Source organism: Crinia signifera, chromosome 5, assembly GCF_055691185.1.
Source record: "Crinia signifera chromosome 5, ASM5569118v1, whole genome shotgun sequence".
Lineage (NCBI taxonomy): Eukaryota > Metazoa > Chordata > Amphibia > Anura > Myobatrachidae > Crinia > Crinia signifera.
Genome location: NC_139221.1, coordinates 304492968 through 304508218, shown reverse-complemented (window position 1 = coordinate 304508218; position 15251 = coordinate 304492968). Strand labels below are relative to the sequence as shown.

At 47.3% G+C, this 15251-nt stretch overlaps 1 protein-coding gene across 1 annotated transcript in view; it reads left to right on the top strand.

The window, feature by feature from the left end:
- CASD1 (CAS1 domain sialic acid O acetyltransferase 1) overlaps positions 1 to 15251 on the top strand; it is a 54228-nt gene that overhangs the window by 18633 nt on the left and 20344 nt on the right. The window contains exons 6-11 of the mRNA XM_083189442.1: positions 95 to 136; positions 2135 to 2258; positions 3620 to 3834; positions 5005 to 5430; positions 9771 to 9860; positions 11316 to 11435. Coding sequence (XP_083045568.1) covers positions 95 to 136; positions 2135 to 2258; positions 3620 to 3834; positions 5005 to 5430; positions 9771 to 9860; positions 11316 to 11435 — 1017 coding nt within the window. The remainder of the gene's footprint in view (positions 1 to 94; positions 137 to 2134; positions 2259 to 3619; positions 3835 to 5004; positions 5431 to 9770; positions 9861 to 11315; positions 11436 to 15251) is intronic.

Here is a 15251-nt window from a genome sequence, read left to right as displayed (position 1 = left end):
AACGGACGTGTCTGCTCACTCCCTCTGTGCTGATAGCAGAACACCAGGCTACGGTTCCATGTTGTGCATTCATGTTTCCTGTCTTTTCTTGTAGAGCACATCAAAGCCAAATATGGTTGTAGCAGGAGCCGCCACGGTAAGCGTCTAATTACCTAAACTACCACAGTCAGGCCGTAAAATGCGGTGTTGAAGAACATACCTTTCAACATTATACCCTAGTGAAAATCAGGGCTGATTTATATATAAACGTGAGATTAGTTTATAGTAGTACATATGGACCCTCCATCAGCTAGCCTTCTCTGGAGAGCCATGGCTAGCCAAGGCCTATTGTTCTCAGCTGCAAGACAATACATAGAACAGTACAGTAGGGGATTAATATAGGATTAAGTCCGACAGCTCTGACTCACTGAATCCTATTAAAGGGCTAGATGAGGATGGCGCCATCTGTAAATCCAGAAACATCCCACTGTATCACCTTTCAGTACCCATAATAGTCTCTCCATGCGTCTTTGATCCCAGTTGCTGAATGCCAATTGCCAGTCTGGGGGTCCATTCTTGGGGCAAAAAAGCCTTGAATTTTCAATAAAGTTACAGTTGAGAAATTCAATTTTAAGGTCGTCTTGGGGAGACAGATACTGGAAAATAAAAGATTTGGCTCACTGGGCTCAAGGTCTGGGCACTTACAGTGCAGCTAGTGATGCATAGGAAACGGTGGGGGAAGGTGAGAGATGGGAATCACTGGTCATAGGGGAGAGCTCTGGTTACTGGCTCATGGTACATTAACAACATGTAGCGTGTTTACAGTCATTCACAATGGTAGAACGGGTGATTGCAAACAATACGCAGTAATCTAGAGACTGTGTCCCCCCGCAGGAGGCTCATCAATAACGCTCTTTGGGGGGGTATGCAATCTGGGATCACGGCTGTCGATCCTCGCCGACAGCCGTGATCCAGGCCCGTTTGCAGTCAGATCGACCGCATAACAGATGGGATTCAATGTCCCGCCTGCCGATTGGCGCAAAGGGGGCGTGGCTGCGAAAACGGACGTGGATTGTCGATCTGCGGGCCGAATAACGACAATCCACGGCCATTATCGGCAGAGCGGGCCCAACAGCTTCTGAAGTCGGGCCCATTCTGCCGTGATCCCGCATCAATGCTGTTGTTGATGACCGCATTGAATAGGGAGCCGCCGCTATTTCCCACGTCGGAAATAGCGGCGGCACATTGCATACCCCCCTTTGTATTCCGGAAGATATCTTGATAAATTTGCACCCCAACATGTTAGGTGCTGCATCCAGTGCTGGTTCACTGCTGATTGTACAAATGTAAATGGCCCAGCCTAAAAATAGGGGCGTCCTGGGGGGTGGTCTACAAACCAACCAATCAGTGCCTGCTCAGCTCCCTCAAACATAGGCATTAGCTACTGGGGGCTAACAGAGCATAATGAACATATTTATTTTGTGTTCTGCACACTGGCCCTTATTCTGGTTCACTCGCAGAGGCAAATGCCTTCTCAAAACCATATGCACTGCAGGTGGGGCAGATGTAACATGTGCAGAGAGAATTCGATTTGGGTGAGTTATTTTGTTTCTGTGCAGGGTAAATACTGACTGCTTTATTTTTACACTGCAATATAGATCTCACTTTGAAGTAAAACCCCACCCAAATCTAATTCTCTCTGCACAAGTTACTTCTGCCCCACCTGCAGTGCAGCAATGGTTTTGTCCATTTGAGAAGGAATTTGCCTTTGCGAGTGAACCAGAATAAACCCCCACTGTGCTTTATTCAGCCCAGGGATATGACCTATGATATTAATGTCAAATAAAAATGGGAACGGTGCCGTTTGAGTTTCTTAAATCATGTTGGACTATTTAATTAACGCTTTGAGTGCCAACGTTGCTGTGAGCCTCAAAGTATCCGCTAAACCGTCGCTGTGAGCAACACTGGCATTTTTAGCAGATATTTTGAGTATCTCTCACAGCAACGCTGCCACTCAAAGGGCTAAAGTCGCTGTGCTTGGAAGCAATTAGGTGTGTTTATTTTGGTTTAAGCATAAGTCACCGTGGGACGTTATTCATAGATTCATTTTCCAATAAAAAGTTCTAAGCAGAAGAATTTTTGTTTTTATTTCCAGTGGTCTATAAAGATAAACAATGGAAGCGCGGAGTCTCTGGCCCGGTACAAAGTGAACATGACGGCGGTGGAGCCTGTGTTGGGGAAACTGGCTGATACCAGGGACGTTTACTGGATCTTACAAGGTTTGGTTCCAGGTTTCTTATCTTGTTCCTCTTTTGTTGCAGCAGAGCTGAGTGTGTGTGTGTGTGTGTGTGTGTGTGTGTGTGTACTGCTTACGACAATGATTGCTAATGATATGTAGATAACCGTAGAACCACAGTATTGTTTTTGATGATATTGCATTGTTTGCAATGTCGTCTAATGTGTACCCAGCATGCGATGGAATGCTCAGCAGTATCCATGTAAACATTTATCATGTTGATGCTGCAACATCGACATAAGAATGTCAACATGGTTCAAATTGTCGACACACAAGTCCACGTTCTCAAAAGGTTGTCAGGTTCGCAATGTCGACATCTGAAATGTTGCCATGGGAAATGCCAACCTACTGAGAATGTGGACGGCTAGGCTCAGGCTGTGTAGAGGAGGTTAGGATAGGCTGGGGGAGGGCTAGGGATATGGAGAAATCCTCACTGGAACGTTGATCCTTATGTGGTTGAACATGGGTCCTCTCCTCTCTTACACCCCCCCCCCCCCCCTGGTGCATGGGCTTTCATTGTTACGTAGTATATTTATCACCTAGGCCTCTTTAATTCCTTTTCCTCATTATCAGCTTTTCTCCTGTACAAAGTCGTATTCGGAGCCGCACACAATGCCTATAGTCATGTTGTCGAGCGATTATTTGAAACTGTGCACTGACATTGGCTGTTCACTCGGCACATTATGGGAGTGTTGGGGGCGTGTCCGTACATGCGGCAGTGTCCCCAGACTCACAGCTGCAGGCATAGCAAGTCAGATGGTATAAGTGCTGGTGCACGTGTTAATGGTACAACAGTTGGGGGCGTATAAAGACGCACCAATCGGCATCACAGCCTGCGTGGGCTCTAAAAGGGGGCCTCTTAGTCCTTTCACATTAGGCCGCAGAAGGAATTTGTAGGCCATTTGCAGAAACCTGGAGATGCATGTACAGGAATACACAATATGTCCCACAAGGTGTAGCGTGATCAGAGGTAGAGAGGTAATTACAGACAGATCAAAGACTGGGTTGTGGCCGGATGACTTCCAAGGCTCGGTCATTAAGGGTGAAAGGTCGACTGGCAGTAGGAATAAACACCAATGTGCTTGTGGAATGTTTCAAATGTCAAAGTGTACGTACGTTCTTCCCCACTGTCATGCAGTATTACCCCACGTATCATTTATGCTGTATATTAGATTTCAATTCCAGCTTCTAGTTATCAGTAGGTTTTCTCTGTTTGTAACAAAATGTTCTGCAAAATTATTTTAAATTGTCATATTCCCACCCCCGAAATACTCCTCATAAAAGCCAGTCAAATATCTCCATAGAAAGACAAGGGTGGCACTAATGTGTTTATGTTGGTTGCAGATCCTGTTTCTGAACAATTGTTAAGCGAAAGTCGCCGAATGATCACCAATGAGAGGATTGATGCGTACAACGAAGCGGCATCTGCTATATTAAATGGAACCAATAGAAAATCAAGATCAAACATCAGGATGTTCAGCGTTTCCAGGCAGATTGCTGAGGAGACTTCAGACCAATCGCTGGATGGGCTGCACATCCCAGAGACCAGCAGAGATATAGTAAGTATCAGAGGCCAGCAGAGATATAGTAAGTATCAGAGGCCAGCAGAGATATAGTAAGTATCAGAGACCAGCAGAGAGAGTAAAAGATGCATGCACAGAGCGGGTACCAGGGGCACACAGAGATATTTAGGAATGCCGGAGGCTCGCAGAAATAGATAGGAGCTGTCGGAGGTCAACAGCGAAGGGTCAGGGAGTGTCAGAGACCAGATAAAGGCAGGATATTACAGGATAGCAGTGAAAAAGATGGTGGATACTACAAGGCATCAGTGAGAGGGGGAGGGGGATAATACAGGACAGCAGTGAGAGATAGGGGGCTATACCACAGGGCAACAGTGAGAAAGAGGGGGTACCACGGGACAGCAGTGAGAGAGTGGGGGATGCCACCGGACATCAGTGAGAGAGAGGGGGTACCACGGGACAGCAGTGAGAGAGAGGGGGGAGTACCAAGGGACAGCAGTGAGAGAGAGAGGGGATACCACAGGACAGCAGTAAGAGAGGGGGTACTATAGGACAGCATTGAGAGAGAGGGGGGGGGTCCACAGGACAGCAGTTAAAGAGAGAGGGTACCACAGGACAGAAGTAAGCAAGGGGGGATACCACAGGATAGCAGTGAGAGAGAGGCGGGTACTACAGGGCAGCAGTGAGGGGGTCCACAAGCCGTCATCAAGATATAGGAGGAAACCAGATGCCAGCAGAGAGTGGGGTACAAGAGACCAGTAGTATTAGAGAGAAGAGATACCAAAGGCCAGCAGAGAGAGGATGGGAGGATACCAGAAGGCAGCATTGAGATATATTGCGGATACCAGTGGCCAGCAGATGGAAGGGGGAATACCAGAGGCCAGTAGAGAGAGAGAGAGAGAGAAGGGGGGTACAACAGGACAGCAGAGAGAGAGAGAGGGGGTGGGGGGATACCACAGGACAGCAGTGAGAGAGACTGGGTACAACAGGCCGACAGCAAGATATAGGGGAAGACCCCGTAGATCAGGGGAAGAAATACGTGTTACTCACATTTGTAGATAGATCCATAGTAAATAATGGGAGTATCAGACCAATGATGGAGTTTTCCTGGTATTTGTGGTTTACTGACATTAAACCTTTGCCTTCTATTGTCCTCCTCTAACATCCGCTATCTGTGACTGTATATACCGCTGTCATTCACCGTTTCAGAGCGCCATGATCCTCATGAACGCCTACTGCAACAAAGTCATGAAGCCGATAGATGGTTCCTGCTGCCAGCCCACCTCTCCCACCACCGCCATCCAGAAGATGGCCGCCTCTTTCTTTCTGTTATCCATCGCTGGCTACATAGCGGTCATGGTAATCCAGCGCAACAACCACAGGAAGAGCAAGATGTGCAGCGATGTAGAGAGCGGGGAGGAGAAGAAGCCGGCTACCGTCACTCCCGTGGCCTCCACACTGGAGACCGCTCTGTTCTCCTTCTGCAAACTTGGCCTCATCATGGCGTACTTCTACTTCTGTGATCGGGCAAACCTCTACATGAAGGAGAACAAGTTTTATACCCACTCGGCCTTCTTCATCCCCATTATCTATATCCTTGTGCTGGGGGTCTTCTACAATGAGGACACAAAAGAGGTAATAGCCAATATCCTATCGGTGTAGTGTGCCTTGTGTACAGTGGGGGTAGTGTGGTGCGTGGTGAGCAGGGGTATTGTAAGAGGTGTCGGTGATGGCTTAAGGTCCAAACGATTTTGCCAGTTCCAGAAGCATATGGGAACACCAAGCGTTTCATGGGCGTTCCCATGAGAACACTGGGCCTTCTCATGCTAATTGGCTGATCGGGCGGGCAGCTGACAATACTGACACCCCGGCGGGTCACCGTTGCTACCGATCTCACTGGGTGCACACGTCGTTCAGTGTAATAACCATTGAGTGGAGGCAGCCAACTGCTCTCAGTGTAGAATGTCAGTACAGATTGTAAACTTGCTGCATCTGTTTATTACTTGCTACCTAAAATCATTCTTTCTATATAGTAAAGTTCTATATAGAGTCTTCCGTGGGCATTTTGGATGTGATGTATACTTAGCTTATATCCGCAGTTGGCAGCCGAGCAGGAATGAATAGAGACCAACGTCAACTTTTCTAGTACAGGGGTGGCCAAACCTGTCCTCAAGATCTACCAACAGTGCATGTGTCTCAGGCAACCTGTGGATCTGTAGTAGGAATGAATGCAGCAGGTTTGAAAATGTGACAGTTAGTAATGACTACAGCTGTGCACAAGCTAGTAGATCTGGGAAATGTGACAGTTAGTAATGACTACAGCTGTGCACCAGCTAGGTGATCTGGGAAATGTGACAGTTAGTAGTGACTACAGCTGTGCACCAGCTAGGCGATCTGGGGAATGTGACAGTTAGTAATGACTACAGGTGTGCACCAGCTAGGTGGTCTGGGGAATGTGACAGTTAGTAATGACTACAGGTGGGCACCAGCTAGGTGGTCTGGGGAATGTGACAGTTAGTAATGACTACAGGTGTGCACCAGCTAGGTGATCTGGGAATGTGACAGTTAGTACTGACTACAGCTGTGCACAAGCTAGTAGATCTGGGAAATGTGACAGTTAGTACTGACTACAGCTGTGCACCAGCTAGGTGATCTGGGAAATGTGACAGTTAGTAACGACTACAGCTGTGCACCAGCTAGGTGATCTGGGAATGTGACAGTTAGTAACGACTACAGCTGTGCACCAGCTAGGTGATCTGGGAATGTGACAGTTAGTACTGACTACAGCTGTGCACAAGCTAGTAGATCTGGGAAATGTGACAGTTAGTACTGACTACAGCTGTGAACCAGCTAGGTGATCTGGGAAATGTGACAGTTAGTAATGACTACAGCTGTGCACCAGCTAGGCGATCTGGGGAATGTGACAGTTAGTAATGACTACAGGTGTGCACCAGCTAGGTGGTCTGGGGAATGTGACAGTTAGTAATGACTACAGGTGGGCACCAGCTAGGTGGTCTGGGGAATGTGACAGTTAGTAATGACTACAGGTGTGCACCAGCTAGGTGACTTGGAAAATGTGGACCGTTGGTAGATCTCGAGGACCGGTTTGGCCAGCCCTGTTCTAGACCATCAGAAGTAGTCAGGAAAAAATATATATTTTAGTTTGGTTATAAGTTGGTGTATTCGGTCCCTGCCCCAGTGGAGCTTGCAATCTATATTTTCTATTTCATTGACGCAAACATACACCCATCAATCTGTGGGTTAATTTTTGCCAGGAGGCAAGTAACCTCCAAGTATATTTTTTGGAGTGTAGGAGAAAATGGAAGCACCTAGAGAAGCAATCCAAACAAACACAGGGAGAACATATAGACCCCACATTGGTTGGGCTTTGGCTGGAATCAAGACAAATGTTCTCAGTGCAGTGAGGCAGCAAAACTAACCATTGCTCTACATTGCTTCCCCTTTGTCTGCCATATATTTACTGATGAATGAGACATTCTGGGTTATCACATCCCATGTTCCTGGGCTTAGTAATGCTCCACTCTTATGTCCTCTGTCTTACGTAATGATCTCCTGTATCTGACATATTACTTCTGTATATTGGTGTACATTTCCTACAGATGCGTCCGCATTCATCTAACCTCAGTACGCCATGCAGCGCAAAATAGCTGGTACCAGTGAGCCGCCAGGTCCCCTGCAGCTCCGCTAATAGCAGGCATCTTTTTTTTTTTTTTTACTGGAATTTTGTCTTAGTTGCAACACAAAGTGACGAGGGCGCACAAGGAGACTGTGCTGAATAATGTCGTATGACACTTGTTGTATATTGTCTGTTTACAGACCAGAACAGAACCTAGGCGGTTATTCTGGTTCACTCGCAAAGGCAAATTCACTCTCTAATAGACAAAACCCTGGCCCTTATTCTGATCGGTGCGGCCCGATCAGAATATGCGGCCGCAACCGTGCAGGCGAATCCCCGCCTTCCATACGGATCGCCACCTGCCGTCCGTACGCGGATATGTGGCGATCCGCATGAAATTGTACGGGGATACGCCTCCTCCATGGTGGGAGCAGCCCCTGCATTCGATGGTCGCCGAACATCGAATGCAGGGCCGCACGCTCCACCAGGTCCCGCAACACAAGACCACACGGACACTTGTCCGTGTGAAATCATGTATAGGGGCGGGCAGCTGACATCCGGCGATGTCAGATGCCCGCCCCGTACCCACGCGTCACGGCCTCATTACCATGCATACGCCCCGCGTTTGCATGGGAACGCCCATGAAACGGGGGGCGTATGCATAGGGTAATGAGGCTAAGTAGCCCCTCACGCCCCTCTACGCCCCCTGTGCGGCGTATAAAGAATCCGTGCGGCGAAATCGCCTGCACATGCGCAGACTGACCTCTGCACATGCGCAGACGATCAACATCGGCGGTCCGTCCGCATGCGGGAATTTCCGCACCGATCAGAATAAGGGCCCATGTGCACTGCAGTGGCGGCTGATGTAACATGTGCAGAGAGAGTTAGATTTGGGTGGGGTTTGTAATTCAAACTGATATCTATATTGCAGTGTAAAAATGAAGCAGCCAGTATTCTCCCTTCACAGAAACAAAATAACTCACCCAAATCTAATTGTCTCCGCACATTTTACATCTGCCCCCCTGCAGTGCACATGGTTTTGTCCATCTAAGAAGGATTTTGTCAGAAAGAGTGAACTAGAATAAACAGTGTAACAGTGTAAAAATAAAGCAGCCAGGGTACTTGTTTCCTAGCACGGCGCCCATGATATTCAGTCGTATTGCATCGCATCGCATGCCATATGCCCGCATGCGATGCAATGCGATTTTAAATTGTATAAGCCCCTATACTATTTTTAATTGTATAAGCACCCTAATGGGTGCTTAGAATGTTAAATGCACCCCCACGCCACCCCCACTATCAACGCCAACCCAAAGTGTGCCCGCGAGGGTCGGCGGTACACGTCATCCAACCTTTTCATACCCCCACTATCCACGTCGGCGGGGAGTTGATTTTATATAGTGTGGCAAGCGCAGCAATCCACCGAGCCCGAAGCGTGGCGAGCGGATTCGTATTACTTTACATGTATTCCGCGCGCTCTCGCCACGCTTCGGGCTCGCTGCGCTCACCACACTATATAAAATCAACTCCACGCCGACAGGGATAGTGGGGGTATGAAAAGGTCAAAGGACGCGTACCGCAGACCCTCGCGGGCTCACTGCGCTCACCATGCTTTGTGTTGGCGTTGATAGTACGGGTGGCGTGGGGGTGCTTTTAACATTGTAAGCACCCATTACGGTGCTTATAAAATTTTAAATCGTATACCATTGTATATGGCATACAATGCAATGGTATACAATTTAAAATTGTATAACATCGGCTGCCATCGCGCAACATCGCATACCATCGTATGCCTTATGGTATGCGATGCGATGTGCGCCGTGCTAGGAAACAAGTACCGCAGCCAGTATTTACCCTGCACAGAAACAAAATAACTCACCCAAATATAACTCTCTCTGCACATGTTACATCTGCCCCACCTGCAGTGCACATGGTTTTGTCCATTAGAGAGTGAATTTGCCTTTGAGTGTGAACCAGAATAACCCCCCTTGTGTACAGACTCTGAGACACAGTCGCACACAGATATACAAGTGTCAGGAGTCAGTTCACTCAGTGCAGCTTCCCAGTGCATCCTCTCGCATTGTGTTGCGATCCAGATGCATTTTCGACAAAAAAGAAAATAGGGTTGACTCTCACGTGACCTGGCGCGCTGGGAGAGGCGCGTCTGCAGCACAGATATACAAGGATACATTCTTATAATTGATTTGTGCCCCAGTGTGATCAGTCCCTTTTCTTAGTTAACCTTATTTTAGTTAAGCTCTATATGTTTAGTGTCATAGATGTGATGGTGTCTTAAACCTGCGAGTGTCATCTACCACAAATGTCTCTTCTTATACAGACTAAGTTGTTGAACCGAGAACAGACTGACGAGTGGAAGGGGTGGATGCAGCTGGTCATACTAATCTATCATATGTCCGGAGCCAGTTCTGTAAGTACTGCTAGACGGTATCATTGTATTGCCCAGGCTAAAGCTGTCTGTGATTCGGGCCACAATTAGTATTATGCACCAGGTCAGGGCTTTCCTCTTATATCCGCACCATGTATATTACCGTACATGGTCTGTGACCTGTTATTAGGCTGCGGCATTATTACCCGCTATCCAATGCTGTGCAATATATTACATTTATCCATTATCCTACTGTTCGTTCATTCTAGATTTCATTTTCTGCTCAATCTGTTTTTCCTGCTACCTGAGCGTGGCCCCTTGCCTGGACATGATCAGTGCATTGGGAGCCGGGCTGCTGTCCCTGCACATAGGAGACCCAGATAAGATAGAACTTGGGGAAAGCAGGAACTTTGAGGCCAATTCAGACCTGACGACTCAGACGCGAATTCAGCTCTGTCCCCGACGGTCGGGGTATGTGCATGAGCGAATAGGGGACCTCCCTCCCCAGGGGGCGGGCAGCGGGACCCGTCCAAGCAGCGGGGGCGGCTGGGAGCTTGTAGCGCCGTTTTGCCAGGCGGCGGGGTGGGATGCGGCCAGGGGCGTAGCTAAGGGTTCATGGGCCCTGGTGCGAAAGGTCAGCTTGGGGCCCCCCTACATACAACAAAATTAAAATCTCGGTCTGGAGTCAGTGCTGTTGTGGAACTACACGTCCCAGCATGCCCTGCCACAGATTTTAGATAATGGATTTCTAAAACTGTGACAGGGCATGCTGGGACGTGTAGTTCCACTGTAACAGTGGAACTACACATCCCAGCAGTTTTAGCTATTTTCCCCATAATCTTAAAAGCCTGACAGACTGGACTCACTGTAGTCTGTGACTCTGTCCGATATAGGGCGCCGGGCGGTCCTGCTCCTGAGTCCTGTCCTAGCACAGCCTACACGTGCTGTGTGATGGCATTGGCGCGGAAGCGGTGGGAGAGGGAGGTTGGAGCCCGCGTGCGTCGCGCTGACGTCACGCGGCAAGGGGTCCCCTTCCTATTGGCTGCCTGCGGCTGGGGACGCTGCAGCCAATCACAGCTGAGATACGGCCACCGTGTCCCGTCCCCAGCCGCAGGCAGCCAATAGGAAGGGGACCCCTTACCGCGTGACGTCACCGCGACGCACGCGGGCCCGCAAAGCAGCACTGGGAACGGGTGCGTCCTGTTCGCATCCCTTTCCCAGGCCAGTGGCGGGGGTTGGGCCCCCCTGGCTCAGGGGCCCGGTCGCATCTGCGACCGCTGCGACCCCTGAAGCTACGCCACTGGATGCGGCTGCTGAATATTTTGAAATTACTGGCCGGATGTCGATTGGCTGAGAGAATTCTCTCAGCCAATCAGATTCGCTCGGCGGGATAACAACCGGTCTGAATCGGGCCCTTCGTGCATTTCTCCTGTCACTGTTTTGAGTTTGGTTCAGATACTGTAACAACCCATTCCCCTCTCTTTACCCCCCTCCCAGTTCTTGCCGGTGTACATGCACGTCAGGGTTTTGGTCGCAGCCTATTTATTTCAGACGGGCTACGGACACTTTTCCTATTTCTGGCTGAAGGGCGACTTCGGAATGTATCGCATTTCCCAGGTATGAGCACATCTATGTAACATATACAGTATGGTCACTTTCCCAATGTCACTAAACCGTTCTCACAGAGGAAATGTACATTGCTGAGGGGAAACTCCCATTCCTGATATCACCAATGATAAAGTACCTGTACAGCATATGCTGTTTTATAAATGTACTCCCAGTGTATTTCTCATTATATACAGTCTGCTCTGACAGCGTGTGGCACATGCTTTAATATGCCTCAATATGATGATCTGATCTATGCAGCTGAAAAGGTCTAAAGGGGTGTACACACGGGGAGATTTTGACTAATGGGCAATTTTGACTAAGCAATGTTGGGAGAGATTTTGGCTAGATGCACTGGAGTTTTTGACTAAGCAATGATAGTCTATGATCTAGTCAAAATTTTCTTGCCTGCACAGACAGTCTATGCCAGTGGTAGCCAACCCTAGCCCTCGAGAGCTACCAACAGTGCACATTTTCCAGACAACCTAGCTGCTGCACAGCTGCACTCATTAATCACTGATACATTTTAAAAGATACACAGATGGAGCTAATTAGATTCTGTGAGGAGACCTGCAAAACATGCACTGTTGGTAGCTCTCGAGGACTAGGGTTGGCTACCCCAGGTCTATGCTAAGCAATTTCTGCTAGACAATATTGACTAAAGGTCCATACACACTGGGCGACTATGCCCAGCGTGTATGGACAGCGATGATGTCAATCATCGCTGCTGGGAAAGCCACTCAGTGCATACACACTGTCCGGCTTTCCCCCTGCCCGGCGCCGGCGGAGGGGGGAGGGCGATGTTGCATAGCGGAGCACTATGCAAAGCCGTCCTGAAAGCCGCTCATCTGCTGGTATAACCAGCAGATGAAAGGCCTTCCCTGCGATGTTGCGGGAGCGCACAGCGGCGCTCATCGTCCGGGCCATACACACTGGGCGGCTTTGAGCTGAAAGCCGCTCAAACCTGCTGTTTTGAGCGACTTTCAGCTGAAAGTCGCCCAGTGTGTATGGGCCTTAAGCAGGAGAAAAATAGGGAGTTTTGGCTAACCTTCTAGGAGATTTTGATTATCTAGTCAAAATCTCCTGTTAAAAGTTCTCCGTGTGTACACCCCCTTTACATTTCTTCAAATCAAGAGTTGCAAATATAAGGTACAGGCTAATCTCAAAAGAAACACTTTTAGAAACACGCAAACAGCTGCGATATTTCCCAGGTTAAAACAGTACCTGGTATGCGAGGATTTCATCACTTCATCCTGTATCTAAATTTTCCATAGGAACAAAGCTACTCAGTTCAGACAAAAATGTAAGTTATGTCTTCCATTTCTCAGCTTCAGAATTAGTCATTATGTCACAAATCATAGTGTTCCTAGTAGGAACCGGGCAGGGCAGGGCTGCGACGTCACCAAAGGGGGCGAGCTGGCCCACAACATCACCGAAGGGGGCAGGCCAGGCACACCGAGGTAACTTCCGGGGAAGCGCTGGGCTTTAACGTGGGATCTGGGCTTTCCCGTTGCATCGGCAGCAGGCTGTTCTAGCAGGGCGCTGTTAGAGGGGCAGTGCAAATTTTGCCCTTTAAAAATTGGGCAGGGCGCTTCGCCCAGCTAATACAGCCTAGCGGGAACACAAAATCAGTACAAATCCATACATAGCATGTGTTTAATATAGTCTTTGTTTTTTTTTTTGGGGGGGGGGGGGGATTGTTAGTTTCAAAAGATAAGGAGGAATATGATAAAATTTAAGTTCATGCACCCCTATGGACCTGCTCGAACATTTCACTGTCCTCTACAGAAGAAAAAAGACATGTTCTGTTCCTGTGTGCAATATAATTTCCTATTTCAGCACTCCTATCAGGAACAGAAGTACAGTCTCAACTTACGTTAGACATCAGGCATCTGTTAAAAAGGGGGTACTTGTGTAATATCTGGGCGCCCGATTTTTTTCATTGTATTGCATTGCATGCAATATAGTGGCATACAATTCATGCAATGCGATTTTTCATTGTAAAGACCCGATTTTTAATTGTATAGTCACCCATGGGTGATTTCATACCCCCACTATCCAACTACGCATGCAGTTGAGTATATATAGTGTGGCGAGCGGACGCAGAATACATGTAAAGTAATCCGCGTCCCCTCGCGGGGCTCGCCACGCTTCGGGCTCGGTGTCTCGCTGCGCTCGCCACACTATATAAAATCAACTCCATGTGTAGTTTGATTGTGGGGGTATGAAATCACCCATGGGTGACTATACAATTAAAAATCGGATCTTTACAATGAAAAATCGCATCGCATGCCTTAAGTAGTGGCATGCGATGAAAAAATCGGGCGCCCAGATAATATACAAGTACCAAAAGGGGTTCTGAACAAAACATCTACCTTCGAATAGCGATTTTCCCCAACTTTGCACCTTCTGTAAGTACTAGGTGAAGTGAAATTCACTGTAAAACGATTGCCAGTAAATGATTGCAGCTCATTGAATAGGGTTTTTCACGATTCACTGTACAATCGCAGTTAAGTCCTGTTGGAGAAAGTGAGCTATATAAATCAAACTTGCTTTTTCACATGAAAAAGGGTTATCACTGCTAATTGAATATCCCCATATATATATATATATATATATATATACACACAAGGCTCCGACTGGCGGGGGGGGGGGAGCGGCACTCGGCGGTCTCCAACGTAGTAATGAACAGCAAACAATCAAATGATCAACGTTTCGGTTTATTAAAACCTTTGTCAACATCTTGACAAAGGTTTTAATAAACCGAAACGTTGATCATTTGATTGTTTGCTGTTCATTACTACGTTGGAGACCGCCGAGTGCCGCTCCCCCCCCCCCGCCAGTCGGAGCCTTGTGTATATTGTGGCCCTTTGGCCTCGTGGAGGTGGCACCGGGGCACCTACCTCTTGTGATTGGAGTGCCTGATCATCTTCACCCATATATATATATATATATATATATATATATATATATATATATATATATATATATACACAAGTATACAACTTAAAATACCCCCCTGGCTGGAAAAATTATACATAATGGAAATTTTCATTTTTACAGATAGAATTGTAATCAAACATTAAAATACTCACACAGGCAATTGAAATCCCAGTATTTTTCTTTCATAGCCTTATGAAGTATACTTTAACCCTTTCAGTGCCATCGTTGCTGTGAGTAATCTTCAAAATATCCGCTAAAATCTCAGCGTCGCTCGTAACGACCGTTCTTTTAACATAAATAAATACAAGTACCGCCAAGTCAATTAATTGAAGATTAGGTAAATATTGCACCCAAAAAAACGCAGTCGATGCAAGCTGCGCTGCCATTTTCTACGGCTGTTGTGAGAGATTCACAGCAATGTTGGCACCCAACGGGTTAAGGTTCAATTTAAGCAGAAAAGGGAAATGCTCATTTATCTGCCTTAGCTTGATAATGCTTATTGAGCCCACTTTCTTTTTCACACCCATTTGTGTGAAATAAAGGAATGTAGAATGACTCTGAGTCAGGCAAGATTGATCAAACATTTTTTCTGTAATCTCCATGTTTTGAATGATAAAGGGTTCAAGTTGCCAAGTGATATATGTGAATTAGTTACTGAGAGAGGAATATTTTTTTAACATACACCTCGGAGCATCAGGAGTGTCAATTCTGAGCAATTTTTCAAAACTCAAAAACTGAGGCGTAGATAATTTTTTTTTTTTTTTGCATGGTTTGATAGCTATGTTGTAGTATTACTTGTACGAAGTATCATGCAAATTTGAGTCGGTGGCTGTCATGCCTGGTTGAACTGACAGGGAATGACCCCTTTGGGCCTTTTACCTTTAT